Source organism: Chelonoidis abingdonii, chromosome 9 (genome assembly GCF_003597395.2).
Source record: "Chelonoidis abingdonii isolate Lonesome George chromosome 9, CheloAbing_2.0, whole genome shotgun sequence".
Taxonomy (NCBI): domain Eukaryota; kingdom Metazoa; phylum Chordata; order Testudines; family Testudinidae; genus Chelonoidis; species Chelonoidis abingdonii.
Genome location: NC_133777.1, coordinates 54,096,832 through 54,111,080, shown reverse-complemented (window position 1 = coordinate 54,111,080; position 14,249 = coordinate 54,096,832). Strand labels below are relative to the sequence as shown.

General features: G+C 46.0%; 1 protein-coding gene across 1 annotated transcript in view; it reads right to left on the bottom strand.

Moving 5' to 3' along the window:
- ANXA2 (annexin A2) overlaps positions 1-14,249 on the bottom strand; it is a 51,187-nt gene that overhangs the window by 17,113 nt on the left and 19,825 nt on the right. The window contains exons 4-5 of the mRNA XM_032798530.2: positions 4,368-4,462; positions 78-191 (exon numbers count right to left, since the gene is read on the bottom strand). Of these exons, the coding sequence (XP_032654421.1) occupies positions 78-191; positions 4,368-4,462 (209 nt within the window). The remainder of the gene's footprint in view (positions 1-77; positions 192-4,367; positions 4,463-14,249) is intronic.

Genomic DNA, 14,249 nt, shown 5'->3' with positions numbered 1-14,249 from the left:
TAAAATCATGGTCTTAGGTGGCAATTCCAAAGGATGATGACAGACTTGGAGCAACTTTTATTTCAGTGCTCATTTACCTTCATGGCAGCTTTCAGTTCAGAAGCATCATACTGAGCCGGTGTCTTCAACAGGCCCAAAATCACTGCCTCCAGGTGACCTGAGAGAGCTGACTTCAGTGCTGCAGGAAGTTCCTTCACAAAAATAAAAGGAGAAAAAGATTAAAGCTCACTTTTGACCTCCAGACAATTCTGCCTTCAGTGATTGTGAATCTCTAAGATTGTTACTGCTTTTCCTGGAGAATGGACAAGGAAACAGAAGACAGAGTCTTTCTTCAGTGAGGTCGAGAGAAGAAAAATGGGGCAAGCGGAGTTTCCTTCACCTCTTTAAAGGAAATTATCACCAGTCTGCACTAATCCTCGCTGCTAGAGAGAATAATAAATAGATGTGTCCATTTCCTAGGACATGGTGAAACTCCGGGAGCTACAGCTTAGAGTTCACATTATCTTATAGTTTTCAGGTCTTATTTTAAATTACACAGATTAATTGCACTGCCATGCAGTTAAGAAACACCTAATCCTTATCATCAGTTTTGGACCCAAGTCAGTCAGTAACCTCCCTAATTTGGAGTTCTCAAAAGGACACAGTTGAGTTCATTGCAGCTGTTAGATGTCTCATATGAACAAGTTTTGGTAAAAAGGAAACAAAAGAAAGGTTATTATGACCTCAGTCAAGTTCTGCAGAAGCTCAGCTCAGACAGCGAGAAAGAGCCTCTTTAATCCATTCCAGCAGAGTATGATCGATTCCAATTAATTGTGTGTGCTGTCTAATCTTTGCATTTCAGTGTAAAGGTTAAAAAGCTTACAACCCAATGCAATGGGATTAGAAAAAACAGTTTAATTCAAATGAGTTTAGGAGTGTTTATTTCTTTCTTCTCCCCTCGGCTTTCCAACTTTCGGCTTGTCTACATGGCACTGGCAAAGCACACTAGAAGGGAGTGATTTGTAGAATAAATTTCCCCATGTAGACACTCCTGGTGCACGCTAAAAGGCACCTAGTTTGTGCTGATGGGAATCCAGTTCCAAACAGGATTATGCTGACACAAACGAGCACTATTAAAGGACACCAGCAGATGTTAACACAGGGCAACTAGAAAACACCCTTCCAGTTTGCTTTGCTGCACCATATACACATGCTCTTAGTTTCCTTTAAACAAATTTCTGCTTCAGTGTTGGAAGCAACAAATCAGGCACAATTTCAGGATAACACTGACACGTGAAGTGCACATCAACACTCCTATGGGGACCAGAGTTAAGTGCGTTAATATTTCGTTTTATAGCTCTTCTCTCAAAGAGAGAATGCATCTAAACATCTCCCAGCCATTTTACACAGAGCTTCAAAGCAGTGCGCCAAGTGCAATGATGCCATAACCCTGCACATGCCGTCATTACCAGAATAAGTGGTCGTGAGCACCACGGCTAGGTATATGAAGTGCTGGGGACTAAGTCTATCATAAGTGAAGCTCCCTAGCCAGATGTGGAGAGAAGTATCAGTAATGTTCTCTGCTGCTTACAGTAAGTGATCCCTTAGCTCAGGGAGCTTCATTCAATGCTACTGGCATTTCCTGACCAGTTGGGCTCAGGAAAACAGAGCTTTTAGCTGACCATGAGAATCTGCTGTGAAGCCAGAAAGCCTCTTTTCCAGAAAAACTGTGTGTTATGCACACTGTAGGTGCCAGTTTAAGTGAGTTTCCAGGGTCTGGGGTCTGTCTTTGAGAGATCTCTAGTTAGCTGTTCATCTTAGATCCTTTAGGAGAACCAGACAAGTGTTCATTCACTTGAGCCAAAGATACATTAGTACAGCCCTGGTTTGGGATAAAATGCTAATGGAAGGGCTGGAAATTACTCTGCCTACATCCTTATTTCTAACTGCAGTGATGGAATTGTAGGGAGACAGTGGTAAGATTGGCTAGCAGCAGCAGCATAATTCCTACATATCCAGCAGGGGATCCTTCCTGCCATTCTCTGCCACCACTAGAAGTGAACCCAAAGGGAAACAGCAGGAAGCAAACACTTGCCAAGCTGCTCATTATTAAATCTCACACTTACAACCAGAAAATTTTTCCAGATTATTAGAATATGGCAGCACAATCCCAAACGACTGTTGGCGAACGGATTCCCTATAGGGTTACAAGGGGTAGGGGCTGCAGAGCTCTGTGCAAAGACATACACAGAAAAGGCCCTAGGCAGCTTTGGATAACTTCCAGAACACATCTGGAAAGGGAGGCATTAGCAGCCACATGGGCAAGGGATGCTGGTCCCCAAGAGAAAGAGGGTCCAAACAGGTTTGCGTTTTCATGAATGGGAAAGGAGGTGGGTTCATGAGACACACCCTTTAAAACAGAGATCCATACGATTAACAGAAGTTTGAGGACCTCTGCTGGAAGCAACAGGACACAGCATGCATAATGTACCAACGCCACCTTAGGAGGGACTCTACTTTAGCAATATAAGCAGTCTCCAAGGAAATCCACATAAGAATATCCCTAGAAAGCACTGGGCAGGGGGAGCCCTGAATCATCAGACAGGATGCATGGATTCACATGCTGTTTCCTGCTCTCTTAACACTGACTCATTTGTTTTCATAGTTGCATTGGAAGGTCTGTTTTCTTAGTTTCCATTGTTTCCACAGGCCACTTTACCTTTGGCACCTACGCAATCCCATCTTTTAACTGGTATGTTTAGCATGCTTGTGGGCTGGGAAAGGGTGGAAAATAAGTGAAGGGAATTGACATCTGGATAAAAATTCTGAAGATCGTCTAAATCAGGAATGCACAAAAGTTTGTGAATTTTGAAAACGTAGCTTTGGATTTGTATTTGGTTTGAGCTGAGATTTCATGGCTTCAATCTGTTGTCTGACAAATCCGAAAGAGATACAGCTGTCAGAACCCCATGGGAATCTATACATGTTTTTCCTTCTTTTATGTGGGTATAAAACTTCAATTAGAGGAAGATTTTAAAACTTGTTCAAGAGAACATCTCTCAGCTCCCTGCTAGCAAGGCTCATTTTACAGACAGTGATACATATTTTATAGGCTCCTTTTCATCAACAGCTTGGTACACTGAATAGTCTTGTCAGGATAACAGCTGGTGATAGTTTAGCCGGTGAGCTGACTTTGTTCAGTACCTGTACGATTCACTGCATAACTAAGTGCAGTCGCCGTATAGACGGACTTTGCGAATGAAAGCTGGAAGAGTTTCCTTCCGCTAAGCAACGTGAACACGCATCATCTTTCCTCAGTTCCTCTCTCTTTCACTGGATCCCAGAATGTCACTTGAACAAAAAAGACTTTCACACACCCAAGCACATATACTGCTATGCACACAATGGACACTGCTTAGAATGACATTGCAACATAGGTTTAAGAGTAGCAGCCGTGTTAGTCTGTATCCACAAAAAGAACAGGAGTACTTGTGGCACCTTAGAGACTAACAAATTTATTTCAGCATAAGCTTTCGTGGGCTGAAGAAGTGAGCTGTAGCCCACAAAAGCTTATGCTGAAATAAATCTGTTAATCTCTAAGGTGCCACAAGTACTCCTGTTCTTATTGCAACATAGGAAAACCAGTGGCGTAGCCAGGTGGAGGGAACAGGGGGAGTGATATCAAAAAAAGGCACCACTCGCTGCGGCGCTTTTACTTATTCGGCAGCACTTTTACTGATGGGGCGGCGCTCTGGGTATTCGGCAGCACCTCGGCGGCGAGACTTTCACTTGCTCCGCGGGTCTTTGGTGGCATTTCGACAGTGGGTCCCTCAGTGCCGCCGAAGACACAAGGAGCTAGTGAACGGACCGCTGCCGAAGTGTCGGCAAAGACCCGGGTGAGTAAAAATTAAAATGGCGCCACTTGTGCTCAGTGGGAGAGTGGCCACTGTCCCGCTCCCACCCTAGCTACGTTACTGAGGAGAACATGATTGGCTGTGTTAAAACACTGGGCTTGATGTTTTGGAGGTGCAAAGAACCCCATCTCCAGGGAATTTCAGTTACAGGTGTGCATGCTTAGCAACCCTGGAAATCTGGCAGCAGAGGCAAAACTTTTGCTTCCAACAGTGTCATAACCTGCCTGCAATTAGGTTGGCTTTAGAGCGATGGTAGCATATCCCCATCAGCAGCACTCCTGGTACGTTGGAATACCCACAGGAGTAATGCATCAACCGTCACCAGCTATTTCTCAAACTATCTTGATCCAAGTTCAGCCATGGTAAAAGCAAGTGGTCCTCCCAGTGAAATCAATTACAGTATAATCACTTCAAACCTAACTACGAATGTGAAGAATAGTACCAATCATAAACCAGTCTTGATGCTCTCGGTACCTTTTTAGTTTTTCTCTGATAGGCGAAGGCGATATCCTGTCTCTGTTCATTGCTGCGGTTTGTCAAAATGTTGATGATGGTGAGTTCATCCACACCTACAAAGATATAAGGCAAAGGATTACTGAGAAATCCCATCTTGCACTGGTCTCTTGGTTATTAAAATAGTATGATTTGCTAGAAATGTAGTGTATGCAACCCACAACGGGCTTCATTACTATCAAAAACATCCTGCACTCACAGTAAATGCAGCCGATGACAGTACCAGTTTTCAAAACAAGTGCACATATAACGCGTGCAAATCTATTTGTGCATGGACTTAGAAATGTGGGTGCACTCAAGAATGCACCTGTTTGAAAAACTGGACCTGGAATGCAAAGATGATGTGCTACTTCTATCTCCTGCTTGGCTGAATGTGTGTCACTCAGTCTCCTGCTAGAAAAGTCATGTTAGAGTATTTCCTGTAAAAGTGATGTGAAATGCAATTAATTACAGCCTGCTCATGTAGTTTCAATTCAGCAATTTCAATTAGTCTTCTTAATAAACCAGTTATTTTTCCAGTTCACCCCGGACACTTCACAAATATTCCAAACACAGTGATTAGAAAAAAGGCCACCACCTTCCCTTTTTTTAGCAGCCCAGAGGCTCAAAAGGCTACGGCCTCTGTATGTTTACACTGCAATGTAAGCCCAGGGTCAAACTCAGGCTCAAGCCTAACTTCCCTTCCATCTAAACACAAATCACACTAATCTAGGGTTTGGACCCAGGACCCTAAAGGGGTGCAGAGTCTGAGCTCAAGTCAAGCTGGGACCCGGAGTGCAAGCCTATTGTTCTGCAGTGTAGGTGGGAAGGGCCCCAGAGTTCTGGTTCAAGACCACACCCAAAAGTGTACACCTCAATTAAACAGCACCATAGCCCGAGCCCAGCGAGCATGAGTCAGCTGACACAGGCCAGGCATGGTGTCTAATTCCAGGGTAGACATACTCTGCAAGTCTACCAAAAGTATCCCACAATCCTATGGGCTGATTTTCTTTTGTCCTTTGGACAGTCAAGTTTTCCGACACTGCACCACAAAGAGCAAGAGCAGCCACATTTTGGGAAGGTGCTAGGAAGTCTGGGATGTGGATGGTTGGACTTGGGCACACATCATGCATTATGCTGGAGTTCCAAGTTGGGACCCAGGATTCAACAATTCCTAACCTGGGATTACAAATGAGCATAAACACTCAAAGCCCCGGGTCTGCTCAGTTCTACTACCCTGGGGTTTACATTGCAGTGTAGATTTGGATACTAATATCTAACTTGTAGTCTTAAATGTATTCACCTAAATTTGGGTTATTGCTGCTATGTACTGTATGTATCTTAGGACTTTTAAAAACCAACTTTGTATTTGTGGATACTCTAGAACCATACCCAAATGTACAGACACTCTTTTCTCAACCTGTGTATTGTATCATTTTAACATTAGATTTAGTAACATTTTCATACCCTTTGATAGCTACTGGATGGCGTTATATACACACATTGCTTCCTGACGCAGGCTAACGTTTTGCCCTAGAGGACAGATGCTCAGTTATCCAGTCTATCTTTCGTAGCAGTTGAGCTACAAAACAGTGACGTTTTAGTAACATTTGAAATGAAGGTTTCCATATCAGTGTGCGTACAATACAGAGGAGAATTTGGATTCATTAACAGCAAGACTTCACATACAGGGCTGGATTCACTGCCTGCCAACAGAACCTACATTGGAGGCACCTGGTTTGACCAGCCAACACTCCATGGTCTGCTAGTCAACCCACAGTGTTAGCATGGAGCCTGACCTTCCCAAAGGGCTCTCACCCCTCTGCCTTGCAAACAGACTCTCTTATACATCCCAGTCCAAAGACCAATGAAATGAATTGCCACAGTTCTCTCTGACTTCAATGGGCTTAGGATCAGGTCCCTAGCCCTTCCCCTAAACATCTGAAAAAGGAGGAAGAAACTGAACTGCAGTTAAACCCGTTCACCATGCTTTTATGTTGCCTATCAATAGGGATTTTAATAATTGATTATTAATGTATTCAGATAGATGCATGGGGGCTTCCTTGCATTAACTCTTTGAATACTTCACTCAAACAGAAAAATCAGTATTTACATTATGTCAAGAATCAGAGGGGTAGCCATGTTAGTCTGGATCTGTAAAAGCAGCAGAGAATCCTGTGGCACCTTATAGACTAACAGACGTTTTGGAGCGTGAGCTTTCGTGGGTGAATACCCACTTCGTCAGACGCAGGTCGTGGCTGCGTCTGACGAAGTGGGTATTCACCCACGAAAGCTCACGCTCCAAAACGTCTGTTAGTCTATAAGGTGCCACAGGATTCTCTGCTGTATTTACATTACAGCCACTAAGCACTACCTTTGTCCCAACTAATTTTTTTGGTGGATCTCTTCATGTAAAAACGAAGGTCTTTGCGTGTACAGTGACCCAACCTCTACAGGACAAAAGAAACAATTGTTTAAAAAACATTAGCCACCAGTCATTGGGAATAAAAAAAAACACCACCACACCATCATTAACAAAAAGTACTGGAGCTTCCCGGGAACAAGGGATTAATGAGATTTGCACAGAAAAAAAAAAAAGAGTTGGTGTAGTCACATTTTTGATGCTGAGTGGATTTGAACTGATCTGCAGAGGTTAGGTTAGTTCAAAGCATTCTGATCCAAATATGGTAAGCGGTCAAATATTCACAGGGCCTGGGGTAAAGATATATTGTTGTTTAAGGGAAACCTTGTTTTCAATTCAGAATCTTGCATCTCTAATTTAATTTTCACATTCCGCCTCCCTTTAATAAGAACATCTGATTTACAGAGGAGAAAGGATACCTGTTCCAACCTGGACTGGATTGTATGAAGCAGAAAATATTTACCAGTCCACCCCCAAAATGTCCAGCACCCATTTAATTGTGTCCCTAATACTACAATTCAGCTGCAAATCAGTCCCTAGATAAACTGTCCATTTATATCAGATGTACAGTAGTGATTAAGCATAGCTGTCTGGACCTGCCTCTCAAAGAAAGACAGAAGTAGAATGTTACAGTTGTAGGAAATATCCAGATATCAAATTCTTCCAACCAGAACATAGCAGCATAGTATATATACGTCCAGACAGCCAAAAAGGGAGTCAAAAAGGTGCTCACAGTGTTATGTTCCAACAACACGCTAAAGTTTTCATTTGATTGCGCTCCAGTGGCTGATTATTTGATCCTCGTCATGGATGTAATGATGCCTTTTGTAGCTGCACTGTCTGACTGAGAGGCTGGGGCTTAGAAGAGGCAAATCTATATACAGAGAATCCAATTTTTAAACCTAAGTGTCTAAAATTGGGGCACAGTTCTGCATTTGGACACTCAAATCGGATCTTTGATATGTAAAATAGGTATTTATTGGGAGTTGTGTGTCAATTTGTGAGCCCACATTCAGAATTGGCTTGCTCTCACTTAGATGCTAGCTTTGAAAAACAGAACCAAAGTCTTTACTATGCTCAGTTTTCCAAAACAGTATTATAAATAGCTTCCTACATAACTGTGGACGTTGTGGTGCATACAATGGTGTCTGTAATACAAACAGGAGACTATAGAACAGAACTGTAGTTACATACAGAACACACCCACTCTCAGGAAAACCTAGCTGGTAACAACCACTCTCTGAGTGTTCTGTCAGAATTATTGACCCAGTAAATACCCACTGAGGTGCAGCATCTGACACAGAGGGAAAGCCTGAGAAAATAAAATTATACAAATGCTGCTGGCTACAAAAGACAATTAAGGGGAACTTCTACAAGCCAAAACAAACAGGACACTTTCCTTACATTGACTTTTCTTCTGCTTCCATTGTTTTACTTCTTAAAATTACACTGGAAAAAAAAACAACCCACAACATTCCTTGGGAATCCTGCACACAACTTGTTTCCTCATAGCAGCGCTGAAGCTTAGTAACACTACAATGTCCTCGCTTGCCAGCGGAATGCAATGACTGTATCTTTCAGGATTCCCAAGGAGTCAGATTCTTGTGAAAAATGGGTAGCAAGAGACAGTTTCCAAACTTTACACACTACTTCATTCACTTCCAGTCTAGCTTGAAGGATGACAAAGATAAGGCCCATCACTGCTAAACTGTCGTCTCTGACTACTGTTACCCCACCACCCAACTCCCTTGGATCTCCATTCTGCGCCAGTGGGAGAAGGAAGCCTGCCTTTTCATTTCCGATTCCTGAAATCAATGAGCTCAGTGAAGTGTCCACATTGAAAGTTCACGATGTGTCAACTCTCATTAGATTAAACTTACAGGTCCAGAATGCCAAGGTGGGTGAGCTAATGGCTTAAAAGCTGGCTTCTCTCACCAGCAGCAGTTCATCCAATAAAAGATCTTACCTCTCCAACCTTGCCTCTCTAATATCCTGGGACCGACATGGCTACAGTTACACTGCATAGTTCCAGAATTCATTTAACTGATGACCTAACAGAGGAGCTCTTTGACTGACCGAGATGCAAGCACTGCACTTGATCTGAGCTCACAGAGAGCCATCTACACCACCACTTACCCTGCTTGGTGCAGTAATTCAAACTGATCAACTCTGTGTTTACTCTAAGCCTAACAAGTCCCAGTAAAAGGTGATCTGTTCACTGTTCAGCCCTGATTCCTTACTCACATGCGAAGAAACTCTTGCCTCAACAGGGCTCTGAGAGAGAGTGACAATGGTTCATGGTTGCGGATCGTAGGCTGCTTTCTCCCCTTCTACTTTTAAGTACACATCCAGGGACAAAAATCCCTGGGAAGTTATCCCTTTGAGGCTTAACTTCCAAGTGAGGCAGGGTAGGGCAAATTCCAGCAGCCTGCCTTTAAGGTGAGGTTTAGCAACCTGCTCCACATCAAGTTTGATATATGTAGACAGTCTTGGGCAAGCTCTTTTCAGCTCCTTAGGAGAGAGATAATGTGGCCATTTCACCTTTTGCTGCAGACCTGAACAATCAGTCTAGCTCAGACCACTCAGGCTCCCTCTCTCTCTCTTTTTCCTGACTCCATTTTTTCGCCAGGAAAAGAACAAAGTCTGTAACTGATCCAAATGACAAGATGCCAGGCTTGCTAAACCAGTGCAATCATTTTCAGATTCTATTATGAGCTAATAGCCCAGGCAGATAAAAATCAGTTCTCTTCCTCTTACTCACATAGGCTTTGTCTACATTGGGAAAAATGAGTTGCAGTAAAAAGCGTGCTAACACATTTTAACTATGGTTATTAAGAACCTCTTGGCATGTTGTAGAGACAAATACATACTAACCGAGGGTTTGGCTACACTTGCAGGTGTGCAGCGCTGGGAGTTACAGCTGTCTTCGCACAGCTGTGCAGGGAAAGTGCTGCAGTGTGGCCACACTGACAGCTACCAGCACTGCAGTGTGGCCGCATTTGCAGCGGTGTTGGGAGTGGTGCATTATGGGCAGCTATCCCACAGAGCACCTCGTCCCATTTTGGTGCTGTGGGTTGTGGGAAGGGGGCGGGTCATTCTGCTTCCTGTCCCAACGCCCTGTGATGCATTGCTTCACATCCCAGCGATCCCTGTTTTTCCGTCCAAGTTTGGCGCCATCTTGACTCTCTCAACAGTTTCTGTGCAGTGCGATTTCTGTGGGAAATGGAGCCCGAACTGCTGAGGAGTATGCTGATGAGTCTCACCAGCACATCACGTTTGGCAGTTGAGCTATTCCTTAAGATCCAAAGTGATGAGGAGTCCGATGATGATAGCGAGTCACCTGATGCGTATGACACTAAATTGCTTCTGGCATTCACGGAAATGCTCAGCACTGTGGAACGCTGCTTTTGGGCTTGGGAAACAAGCACTGAGTGGTGGGATCACATTGTCCTGGAAGTCTGGGATGACGAGAAGTGGCTGCAGAACTTTCGGATGAGAAAAGCCACTTTCATGGGACTGTGAGGAGCTCACCCCCAGCCTGTGGCGCAAGGACACGAGATTGAGAGCTGCCTTGCCAGTGAAGAAGCGGGTGGCTATTGCAATCTAGAAGCTGGCAACTCCAGACAGCTACCCATCGGTTGGGAACCAGTTTGAAGTGGGAAAGTCGACCGTTGGAATCCTGTTGATGCAAGTTTGCAGGGCCATTAATCGCATCCTGCTAAGAAGAACTGTGACTCTGGGGAACGTGCAGGTCATTGTGGATGGCTTTGCACAAATGGGTTTCCCTAACTGTGGAGGGGCGATAGATGGGACGCATATTACTATTCTGGCACCACCCCACCTAGCATCCGAGCATGTTAATCTGAAGGGGTATTTCTCTATGGTTCTCCAGGTGCTTGTGGATCACCGTGGGCGTTTCATTGACATTAACACAGGCTGGCCTGGAAAGTGCATGATGAACGCACGCTTTCGAACAACTTGGCCTGTTCAGGAAGCTGGCAGGCAGGGACTTTTTTCCCCAGCACCGAAAGATGGACGTCGAAATGCCCATTGTGATCCTCGGAGACCCCGCTTACCCGTTAATGCCTTGGCTCATGAAACCGTATATAGGGAAGCTTGACAAGAGCAAGGACCGGTTCAACTACAGGCTGAGCCGGTGCCGAATGACTGTGGAGTGTGCTTTTGGCCGTTCTCTGTATGGGAAGCTAGACTTGGGAGAAAGCAGCAGCCGCGTGGTTATATCCATGTGCTGTACCCTCCGTATTTGTGAAGGGAAGGGTGAAAGAGTCAGTTAGGCATGGACCTCTGGGGTTCAACGCCTGGAGGCTGAATTTGCACAGCCAGAGAGCAGGGCTACTAGAGAGGCCCAGGACAGGGCTACAAGGATTAGGGAGGCCTTGAGGGAGGAATCTGAGGCTGAAAACAAACAGTAATGTTTGGTGCCTTGCACGGGAGTAAAGTGCAGTGGTTACAATGTTAGTAGGAATCTGTATTTCCTAAGCTGATTTGCAATGCCTGTTTCTTTCCTGGGCTAAGGTATCTTTGACTTTCTGCAATAATAAAGACTGTTTTCAAAGCCAAGAATTCATTTACTGAAAAGAAAATAACTTTATTGACAGACACATAACATATTGGGAACCTAAAAAGGGCAGGGGGGTGGGGTGGGGAACTGTACAGTCACAGGTTTGAATATGTCCTGTCTGGAATGTTGTGCAATGACTGCTGCACTTCAGGATGTCTATACTGCATGGTGATGGGGATTGAGTGCAGAGGCTAAGGGTCGTAGTTCTCAGAGCTGGTTGGTGAACATTCAGGTGTTGAAGGCAGCTGGTGGTGGTAAGAACCTGGATGCTGGGGAAGGGGGTTTTGAGCTCACATTGGGGCACAAGGGAAAGAGATTTGGGACAGGGCGGGGGGGCGGTGCGATAGTGCTCTGCCTGCATGGCTAAGAGCGCCTGGATAGAGTCCACTTGGAGCACCAAGATGCTTATCAGCTGCTTTGTGCTCTTCTGGCAGATGCTGCTTTCCCTTTCCCTCGAGCCCTGCACTTTTTGATTCTCTGTGACAGAGTGATCCATAACTGCTTGCAGCATGTCTTCTTTGCTTTTTTGCGGCTTCTTCCGGAGGTTTTGGAGTCTTTCAGCTGTTGATAACACGGGCAGCCGAGATCTCAAGGTTGCCTGTGGAAAGGCAAAAAAGGCAACACTTAACAGAGGCAGCATTGTTTATATCAGACAGTTATTGCCACACAGTGAAGGAGTTTACAGTCTTCACAATAGCATAATTTTCCCATACCAAAGAGAGTGCACATAACCCACAGGAGCCCCAAAATGGTGAGTAAGGGGCACTGACTGCTTCAGAGCTGTACTGTCCTCGGGGTTTCTGTGCGTTGGGGAAAGCAAACAGCTGCAGGGGGCACCTACACTGAACACACTCCCAACATTTTCCACAGGAGTTGATCCTGGAAGATATCTCGCTGCTGCAGGTCACCTGGGAAGAGCGGGAGGGCCTTCTATGGCAATGCGGATTCCTCCCTGGCCCCTATGCAGCTTGCCTGTGTCTTGCAATGGTCCCCCCACCCCTCGCGGCACAGTGGCACGGACGCGTTAGCGGACCATAGTGGCTCTCCCAATAAACTTGCACAAGCACATTGCTCATGCTCTCGCTGAAACTTTTGAAGAGATTACTGAAGCCGATTACTGCGACGTGATAGACCACATCAGTGGTCTATTCCACATCTAGGCACGCATGCATGCAGCCCTAACCCTCCCTTCTCTCCCGAAAAATTTCCATCCTGAAAATAAAAGCCACTTACCAGGAACCCGCTCCTGTTTGTCCTCCACCAAGTACTGGCTGCTGCAACTGGCTACCTTCCTCCTGGCTTGAGAAGAGCTCCTGGCTGCATGCCTCCAAGGACTCCGGGGTGTCTCCCTCAACCCCAGTACCCTCACTCTCGGTCCCTCCCCCCCACTCTGCTCTGAAGTGTCCATCGTGGTCCTCGGATTGGCGGTGGGGTCACCCCCAAGTATCGCATCCAGCTCTTTGTAAAAATGGCAGGTCGTGCGGGCAGCGCCGGAGCGGTGGTTTCCCTCATGGGCTTTGCAATAGGCACTCCGCAGCTCCTTCACTTTAACCCTGCACTGCAGTGTGTCCTGGTCATGGCCCCTTTCCAGCATGGCCCTTGATATCTGCCCATAGGTATCGTAATTTCTACGGCTGGAGTGCAGCTGGGACTGCACAGCTTCCTCCCCCCAAACACTGATGAGGTCCAGCAACTAGCCATTGCTCCATGCTGGGGCTCGTTTGGCAAGTGGAGGCATGGACAACTGGAAAGATTCACTGATTGCACTCCACACCTGGCTGAGCAAACAGGAAGGGGATTTTTAAAATTCCCAGGGCATTTAAAGGGCGGGTCATCTGAGGCCAGGACAGTAGAGTTCGAACTGATGAGCAGAGTGGCTGAACAGGCATTCTGGGATACCTCCGAATACCTCTGGAGGCCAACAACAGCGCTTTTGGTGGCCACACTGGCGGAGCAGCGCTGCATGACCAGCACTGCAGTTGTTATTCCCCAGGCCGAGGTGGAGTACAGCCAGCACTGTAGGCAGGGAGGTGCAGCGCTGTATGTGCCTTGCAAGTGTAGACGGTGAGTGAGTTGCAGCGCTGTAAAGCCACCACCAGCGCTGCAGTTCTCCAGTGTAGCCAAGCCCTGAGTTACCCACAATGTGTTTTTAAACGTGACTATTTCCTAACGCAACTCACTGCCCCAGTGCAGGAAAAGCCCCCTCTCCCCCAATCTCTGCTAGGCCAGGAGTCACTGTCACAGGGTAGCTGGTCTCTATGGACAGGTTAAGCCCACCTCCCCTGGAACCAGAACAGAGCAGTCCAATCCAGCCAACTAAAGAGGGCTGGGCTACACCTGGGCCTATAAAGGGCTGCTAATGGGCAACTGGGAGATTCCCTCCCCAGGGTGCAAAGTGACACCACAGTGGAGCAAGGGACCAGGGAAGCAGCCCTGGGGCTGGTGCTCCAGATAAGGAGCAGAGCTAACCAACAGGGAAGCTGCCTGGAGCAGGTATGCCAGAGACCCCCGGGAGGCCTCAGGCTAAGGAGTGAGTTAAAAGACTGTTGTTCTGTGTGTTTGCTAACCTCAGTTAAGAAAATAAGCTTCCTTGCAAGACTGGGCATAGCAGCATGTGCTTTGGAACTGGGGAGAAGCCCAGCCCAGCCCGGTTACAGTCAGACACCGTATCAGCTTCTGCTCGGCCAGTGATTCACTGCAGCACTCAACCAACCTCTAAAACTGTTTGATGAAACACAGCTTCAATCCTAGCATTTGAAACTGGAAAAATAAAGTCTGCAAACATTAGAAAAGTGACAGAACAAAGGCCACAAATATTCACATTAAAGTTTCCTGTTCACATGCTCTGGGGATGGAAACA